Source organism: Rhinatrema bivittatum, chromosome 8, assembly GCF_901001135.1.
Source record: "Rhinatrema bivittatum chromosome 8, aRhiBiv1.1, whole genome shotgun sequence".
Taxonomy (NCBI): Eukaryota; Metazoa; Chordata; class Amphibia; order Gymnophiona; family Rhinatrematidae; genus Rhinatrema; species Rhinatrema bivittatum.
The window spans coordinates 219303988-219313175 of NC_042622.1; the positions used below are offsets into that span (position 1 = coordinate 219303988).

The 9188-nt window shown below is 47.0% G+C and overlaps 1 protein-coding gene across 2 annotated transcripts in view; it reads right to left on the minus strand.

The window, feature by feature from the left end:
* STK11 (serine/threonine kinase 11) overlaps positions 1-8877 on the minus strand; it is an 86846-nt gene extending 77969 nt beyond the window's left edge. Inside the window, exon 1 of one of the 2 annotated variants that reach the window (XM_029613393.1) lies at positions 8254-8873. In XM_029613393.1, the coding sequence (XP_029469253.1) occupies positions 8254-8543 (290 nt within the window). In that variant the 5' untranslated portion in view covers positions 8544-8873. Of the gene's footprint in view, positions 1-8253 lie in introns of both variants that reach the window. The other variant, XM_029613394.1, reaches the window with a different exon arrangement.
* Between the last annotated feature and the right edge of the window lie 311 nt (positions 8878-9188).

A 9188-nucleotide genomic window follows, 5' to 3' on the forward strand; every position in this document is an offset into this window, starting at 1 on the left:
CGGGCTATAAATCAGGAGACCAGGATTAGAGTCCTGCTGTCCCTCCTTGTGACCTTGGGCAAGTCACTTTACCCTCCATTGCCTCAGGTACAAACTTAGATTGTAAGCCCTCCAGGGATAGAGAAATACCTACAGTACCTGAATGTAAACCAAGGTGATATCTCAGATCGAATGTCGGTATATAAAAATAATAAATAAATAAGCCTGCATTGCCTTTGCCTAAATCCAGCTCTGCCCAGCCACCTCTCTGTGAAGGAATATATCCTGATGCTGCACCCTCATACTATGGCCTCTTGTTCTAGAACATTCTTTCCACTGAAAGAGGTTTGCGTCTTGTGCATGATTGATATCTTTCAGGTATTTGAATGTTTCTATTATATCTCCTACCTCTCCTCTCAGATACAGGTGACAAATCAAGTTGCAATTAATAATACACACATTTAGGTTCCTAGACTCCTTTCATGAAGATGGCTGTTAACAGAAGTAGCCCTGCTCACCCCCAAGATAAAAAGGGCAGGACATTTGTTCAATCAGGATTTTAAGACAAGCAAATCATTCCCAGATCAGCTGCGATAAGGATATTTTTCCTTCCACCCTGAACTTTTAAGGAAGCCAGACCCCCCCCCCCCCCTCCCCTCCCCTCCAGGCCCTGCTGCGGGTTTCCATCATATCAGCAAGTTACATGCCCTGGCACAGACAGGCCTTCGGTCCTTGCCAATACGAAGCGGTGCTTCTGCAGGGGCGGAGGAATCACACTCACAGGTACAGACACGATGTCCATTCTCAGGCAAGAGGGCTAGCAACATTTCCCCAGGCTCCTCTCAAAAGGCCACTAAATCGGCAAGGGAAGCAAGAGGACAGGGCTCTCCTGTGATCTGGGCCACGGAAGCCGCTCCTTTAGCTCGCCGGCAGTCCGGTGCGGACTGGGGCACTGCAGCAAGGAGTGGAAGCCCTCACCATGGACTGCCTCTTCCCAAGACCAGGCAGATCACTGCAGGCCGAGGCCAGAGGGATCACCATCTTTAACCTGACCCACTGGTATGGAAATTGATGGGACCCAGAAAGGCAACACGGGGTTTGGGGATTCCTAGGCCACAAACACTGAGACGACTCTTCTTGTTGATACTAATAAATACTTTTATACTACTCTGTGTACACGGCACTGTACAAGGTGGCACCTAAGTCCAAATTCAAAGGAACTTTCCATTCCAGTTTTTTTTTTTTTATTTTATTAAAAAAAAAGTTTCTATACCGCCTACCTGACCACAGAAGTGAGGGTAAAGAAGTTATGGTCTTGCAAGCAGAGGTGGGACTGGAACCCAGACTTGTAGGTTGTACAGTTCTGTGTTACACAATCAGATTTCTAGTGAAGAGAGTCAGGATAAAAGTGTGAGCCGTATAAAAGGGGAATCCATGACTGATCAAAAAAGAGAGAGGATTAGTGCCCTAAATGAGGAATCACTGCATACAGGGCTCTGTGCATCTGCAAGCAGCTATGTAATGGAAGCTCTGCTTAAAATATAGAATGCAGAGCACGGAAAGCTATAAATATATTCTGCATACATGCAGCTGAGGGGAGCTTCCAAGTATGCCCTGCACACGGAAACAAGCTCCAAGCAGGGCACTCCTCTGCACAACCTAGTCCTCCTCCCCCTCCAGGGAGCCATCATGCATGGCCTCTCGCCTTCCCCCTCCGACTCTCAGCAGGGAGCCCTGCACCGCAGTTGCCCCTGTGGCGGAAGCCTCTTTCACTGCTGTTCCTCCCCCCAGGGCTGGAAGCTCCGTGTCATTGCTCAGCGTTCCCAGAGATTTTCTCGTGCAGAGTCCCGCACTGCCGCATGTCCTGACTGGATGCCTGTCTTTGGAATGTTACATCAAGAACAAAAAAAAAAAAAAAAAACACCACCCGAAGAGGAAAAGTTTTGTAAAACCGAAACAGAGAGAAAAGCCGAATGGAAAGCGGAATCTTTTTGGCCTCCTGTGCTTCTTCCAGACACCGACTTTGCTGAGGTTTCTGACCCCGGAGTGGTTACAAAAGGTTTAAGATTAACCTGTACCTCTGAGGAGCCCGCACTTGCCGTTTCGAGTCCCTCCCGACCCAGGCACCTGCTTTGCAAGGCAGCTTTCACACTGCCGTCTGAGCAGCCGGGGCTCCCCGCACGCCTCGGCCTTCTGCTGCTGCACCACCACGAGCCTGGCGGTGAATGCCGGCCACAGGGCCTGCCACACTCCTGAGGCTTGGAGCAGGCTTCCTCAGGGGACAGAAGGGGCTTCGCTAAGCCCCACAATCCACCAGATGTGGACACCTTCCTTTAAACAAAGAGATGGCAAGCAAGGCTGAACACATTTCGGCCCTTATTTAATAAAGGCTTTTTCCAGAGGCTCAGAATGGGATAAAGTCCTTTCTGAACGACCATCTCCTTCTTTAACTTTACTCACTAAAGCACCCATGCAAGGGGCCAAACCATTCAGGATAGGCATAGAAGTATCTATACTGGCTCTTTACAGCCTTCCTCACCCATCTGCACCCCCACCCTGCTCCACTAAATCATTTCTCACCCCCTTTAATCCCACACAGCCTCCCTCACCCCCGCTCTACTAGAAACTTCCTTACTTCTCCACAGTACATCCTGCCCCCACACAGCCTTTCACCCCTCTGCACCCCACCCTGCTCCACTAGGTCCTTCCTACCCTTCTGCACTCCCACAGAGCCTCCCTCACCCCTCCATACCCCACCCTGCTCCACTATACCCTTCCTCACTCCTCTGCAATCCCACAGTAATCCTCACCCCTCCCTGCTCTCACACAACTTCCTCCACCCCGCTGCACCCCACTCTGCTCCTACAGCCCCCACCCCATGCACCACATCCTGCTCTCCTATACACACTCTCCTCTCATCCCTCTGCACCTCACTCCCCCAATCTGGTTTCCTCCTCTCTCCACCAGTCCAAATTACTCAGCTGGTAAACAGACTGCTAACCCTTCGTGTTTGTACACCTTTCTTCCCATAGTATCTTATCATTAAATATCTGAACTAGGATGGAAAGAAAAAAAAGCCTACTACTGCCCCAAATTCCTGCACTTTGAAGAAGCTCACACGAAAGATCAGGAACAACAGGTCAAAAAGACCTGGAACTCCTACTGGGAAACAGCAGGTACTGAGCGGAGAAAATGCACCACCAAATATTTAATTACACATTAACCAGAAGTTTAATTTTTACAAAGAAACAGTCAACAAAGCTTCAAAGAGGACAAAATAGGACTCTTTCTCCATCCGAGTGCATTAGGAAACAGTAAGAAGTCTTCCTCATCTGAATGTCAGCACAGGTCAGAGCCAAGAGGCCCAACACAGCAGAGCAGGGCTTCGGAGCTTAAACTCGCACCTGGTGGGGCCTGGCTTTGCTTTCTAAAAACAGCAGCAGATAAGGCTGATCCAGTCTCTGCCCAATTTACTTCCCGATGCCTGCTATGGACCCCAGCTGATTTTTGGTTTTCCCCTCAGCTGTCTGTATGAGGGATAGAAATTGTCTCTCTCAACTTTTAACTTGTGAAATATATTTATTTTTCTGGGTTTCCAGGATAGCACTTTTAAACAATCGACCGACAGCATGGCTAAGAGATGCTGTGAAAGGCTATTAAAACTAAAAAGTGAAAAACCAGGTCCAAATGAGGAAAAGAGGAAAGCAAATTAGATGCAAGACAGTAATAAAGCAGGCCTAGAGAGACTTTAAGGAGAAAACTTGCCAAAGAGACAAAAACTAATAATAAAAACTTTCAAGTACATCAAAGAAAAAGGCAGCTATGAGGAAGCCAATTAGACCACTGGGTGACCAGAAAGGGCATTCAAGGAAGATAAGGCCATTCCTAAAAAACTAAATTAATTCTTTGCTTCAATCTTTATTGGAGAGGATGATGGGCAGAAACCCCCACGGAAACCATTCTTTGTAGGTGATAATTCAGAGGAACTACAAACAAATCATTGTGAGTCTGGAAAAGCAAATTAACAAACTAAATAGTAGCAAGTCATCAGGTCCTGATGGTATTCACATCAGTATTCTAAAGCAGTGGTTCTCAACCAATACTCGGGACACCCCTAGCCAATCAGGTCACAATGAATATGCATGGGGCAGGGAGGCAGCTCATACAAATCCACCTCATGTATATTCGGATATCCTGAAAACTTGATTGGATAGATGTGTCCTGAGGACTGGATTGAGAACCCTTTTTCTAAAGGAACTAAAAAATGAAACTGCCGACTTCCTACTGGCTATCTTTAATCTATCAATCAAATTTGTCTGGATAGACACCGTAAAGCTAATTTTTACAAAGGGCTCCAGGGATAATCTAGGGAGTTACAGACCAGTGAGCCTGATGCTAATGCTAGGTAAAATGATGGAAACTATTAATAACAAAATTACTGAATATATGAACAAACATGGTTGAGGGAAACACCTGCATGAATTTAGTAAAGAGAAAGTGTGCCTTATTAATCTTCTAGAATTCTCTGAAAGTATAACATGTATATGGATTCGGGTGAGCTGGTCGATATAGAGTATCTGGATTTTCAGAAAGCATTTGATAAAGTCTCTCATAAGGAATTCCTCAAGAAATTATAAAATCATGGGAAAAAAGAGGCAATGTCCTATTGTGGATTGGTAATGGTTTAGAAGACAGGAAACAGAGAGCAGGTCTAAATAATCAGTTTGCCCAATGAAATGAACAGTGGAGTCCCCCATGGATTTGTACTGGGACCAGTGTTTAATTTGTTCATTAAAGACTTGGAAAAGAGAGCAATGAGTGAAGTGATCAAATTTGCAGATGACAATTATTCAAAATAGTTTAGATACAGGTGGATTGTGCAGTATTGTGAGACTAGGAAACTGGGCATCTATACAGCAGATGAAATTTAAGGTGGGCAAGGTAGGAAAAAAAAATAGTCCTAACTACAGGTACACGATTTTGAGTTCCTTATTAGAAGCAACCACTCAGGAAAGGGATGTCCTCAGCAGTGTGGCTACAGACAAAAAAAGCAAACTGAAGGTTAAGAATTATTCAGAAAGAAATAGAAAATTGGGAATATCATGATGCCACTGTATGGATCCATGGTACTACCACACCTTGAGCACTGTGTGCAGTTCTGGTTGAGCCATCTCAAAAGAGAGATAGCAAAACCAGAGAAGGCACAGAGAAGGGCAACAAAAATGATTATGGGGGATGGATCGGCTCCCTTATGAAGAACGGCTAAAGGGATTCGGATTCTTCGGATACAATAAAGATTTATAAATTCATGCGGGGTGTGAAACAAGTTAATAGGGAACAATTCTTTACCCTTTCAAATAGTACTAGGATGAGGGACCACAGCCTGAAACTAACTGGAAGCAGATTTAAAACAAATTTAAGAAAGTCATTTTTAGTCAACACACAATTTGCTTCCAGAAGATGTGATCCAGAGGTTATTACAGCTGAGTTTAAGAAGGGTCTGCATATGTTCCTGAAGGACAGATCAATTAACCGTTATTAGACTTGGGATCGCCACCTCTTACTTCTGTGAGCGAGCAGTAGGGAATGTATATCCCCACTGGAATATGCTGAATGCTTCCAAGGGACCGGGAAGGTCAGGTTAGAGCAATCCCAGTATTCTGGTCAGAAACAGTATGCTGGGCTCAGTGGACTATTCCATACATCCATTGCCATTTCTGTAAGAATTTTTCTGATGTTGCTCATGAGTCCACGCTCTTGGAGCCTCATTATTTTCTCCAAGGTATTTAAATATCTATCAACCCCCCTGGTCTTTCCTCATCTTTAGGGTATACTTTTCTGGTTGAGGATCAGGAGTCATCCTCATCCAGTAACCCTTATGGTGATGGTGGCTTCCAGAACAGACAACAGATCCACTGGCACTTCTACTAGAAAAAGGACATAACAGTCATTGGCTCATCCAGACATAAGAATCCTCAGACTCACAGCCTGGAAGTTGAGAAGCAAACTCAGAAGACAGTGATTTCTGACCTTCTGGGTTCCAGAAAATCCTCCATCAATAAGTCTTACTACTGCATTCGTGGAGAAAAAAAAAGTGTTTTTTGATGTACCTCTCCGCACCAGAACTTTCATCCAAATGCTAGTCCCAAATCTCAGCTTGTCCATCTGACATCACTGACAAATTTAACACGGCCCAAATCAGGGCCACAACTGTCAATACATTTGCTGAAAGTTAAAAAAGAAAACCACCCCCCATGTCCATATCAGTAAAATCTCCAGTGCCAAAGGCTATCTCTTGTTACAAAAGAGGTGAATCTGGTCATAGAAAGCTCAGCTGTGCACAAATGGTGCCGGTAAAACATGCATCAATGAAAAAGTTAGGAGTTTGCTGTAAACCGGCATGATGTCCACAACTAATGCCGGTATATAAAAATGTTTAAATAAATAAATAAATATCAATAAAAAATTATAACATGATTTGGCAGGCCTGTCCCAAACTGAGGTTCCTCTCTTATCTCCACAGAAAAACTCTCATGCTTAACCCAACACCTGCTTACCCTGCCTCCCCACCAATGTCTTAACCGACCTCAATCTTTTTTCTACCACTGCATTATCCTTATATCACCACCAGAACCCATCCCTTCCTTTCTGAACAATTTACCAAGTCCCTTATTCACTCTCTCATCAACTCTTAGACGACAATAATCTGCTCCTCCCACATTTCCCACAGACCATCTTTCTTCACTACAGTCTATTCAAAGCTCAGCTGCGCAACACTTTTCTGGCAATGTTGTTAGAACCATGATACACCACTCTTCTCATATCACTACATTGGCTTCTCATCCACTTTCAAATGATGCCAGTGGCCAGTGGTTGGTGTTCCACCTTCACGGAGCAGAAGGATGGAGGGCTGCCATCTCAAAAAAATAAAAAAAAAAAACAAACAAGCAAACAAAACAGGGGTGGGTAAGGGGCAGGGGTGTGGCCTGCTGGTTGCGGCGGTTGCTACCCCTGATTGAGCTGGATGTTCACTAGGATGGCGCTGCTCTCTGCATTGGTGGAGGGGTGGAAGGGAATTGGGGCCGGAGGGTGCTGGAAGCCAATAGAGACGGGTGGGAGGGAGAAAAAAAGGGGGGGGGGGGGGGGGAAATGGATAAACTGCGTAGCTTGCTGGGCAGACTGGATGGGCCGTTGGTCTTCTTCTGCCGTCACTTCTATGTTTCTATGTTTCAAATACAAATTCAAGTTTCTCCTACTCACCTAAAAAGTGCATTCATTCTGTGGTTCCCAAATATCCATCGCCACTTATATACCCTTTCTCATGACCTCTATTCATCATGTAAATTTGCTCTTATCTGTGCCTCTCTCCTCCAGGTCCAACTCACAACTACATGCTTTTCACTTTGCTATGTTGTATACCTTGAACAGACTCCGTGGATTTATTTTATGTATGTATAGGCTGCGCCATCTGATTTTCTGGGAGGCTTATAATAAAACATTAGTTGGTGCATCATATTCCCTCTCTCTGACTATATTCACATCCCACCTAAAATCCCATCTTTTCCAGGCTTCTTTAAAATCTTAAACCCTGGCTTCCCCTGATCATACCCTTGTTGATTTTAACATTTTTTATGAAACCTGTATCTTATCTGTGTACCTGGACTACAATGTAAGCTCCAAGGAGAAGGAATTCCTGAATCTATACAGAGCTGTTTACCTATTATTGCTCTATAAAAATAAAACTACCAGTAGTAATATTACGACTTGCATCCTGACAATAGCACCTTCTGCATGCTCAGGGAAAGTGAGGCGAGGGAACATCGGAAAGAAAGATCTGCCAAGTCTCCTCCCTATCACACTACTGCACCTACAGTTGGCAGGGTGGTAGCACAAACATAAGGTGCCACTGTGATGAGCCCTGTGACAGCAGAAAAGCAGAGTAGACCACAAATTTAAATGCCCTGGCTGCAAAAACAAACAGGACTTGACACATTTCAGTTTGCTGTTTTCACTTAGTCGCCTCCTCACATGTAAAAAGATCAGAATAAGGCACCATACACCCTACTGAACTACCAGGAAGTAGCTTATGGCAACCCATCTCCACGTGTGTGGAGCTCCCGGATTTACCCATTTCCACGGATGCCACTCGTCACCGCGGCTTTTGCTAACAGCAAGTGCAGAGCCAGATACCGAGGGAAGGCTGTGCCACCTTCTCCTCCATTCCCCCGCCCAGGAGACGGAGTGCAGGAGCCCATTCCCCCCGCTCACACTCACTTTTTCACGTTCGCCTCCCCGTTGGGGATCCTGCGGAGCTTTTTCTTCTTAAGGATTTTGACGGCCCTCCTGCATAGGGTGTCCGAGTCCAACATCTCCTTCACCTTCCCGTAGGAGCCTTCCCCCAGCAGGTCTCCCATCAGGTACTTGCCGATCAACTTGGCCCGCTTGCGGCGGGGCTGGTAGATGACCTCGGTAGAGTCAATGCGGTGAATGAACGTGTCCATGCCCACGGAGATCAGCTCGCTGTTCGGAAAGAAGTCCAACTCCTGCGCCTCCTCCTCGTCCATGCTGGGCCCTGCCAGCGCTCCACTGGCACCGAGTGTCCTCCCTGCACTAGTCTCACGGGCTCGGCCTCGCGCGCGGAGATAAGGCCGCTCACAGCTCCGCGGCGCGGCTCATGTTGCCCCCCACTCTCGCTGTCTGAGGCCCCGAGGCTCCCTGCCCTCAGCGCCCGGCCAGGGACGGCCCCCGCGCCCGGCGCATGCTGTCAGGGCAGGGGCCCGGCGGATAAGCACTGGCAACCACTTAGGACCCGCTCCGCGCCCGCCCTCCCTCGGCTCCCGGCGCCGCTACCAGGCTGCCGCCATCTTGTTTACCTCCTGCCCCCTCCCCACTCTCTCCGGCTTCACTCGCGGCCTGTGACGCAAGCACGCCTACTCACGCAACAACAGGTCTGCGAGAGCCCAAGTAGGCACCTCCACTGGCTGAACCCGTCCACGCGCACGGCACGTCAGAACCCCTCCTCCTCCATAGCAGCTCAGGGATTGGTTAGCACCTTGACAGCGAGTCTCGCGAGGCGGGGCGTCAGCATTGCCTGTCACCCATAGGTTTACTGTTTCCTGTAAAATCGACCCCCTAATTAGGTACCGCCCTGTCATCAATCGCACACTGTTGATTGGATGATCGTCTGTCATTCCCGGGAGTTTAGTAGC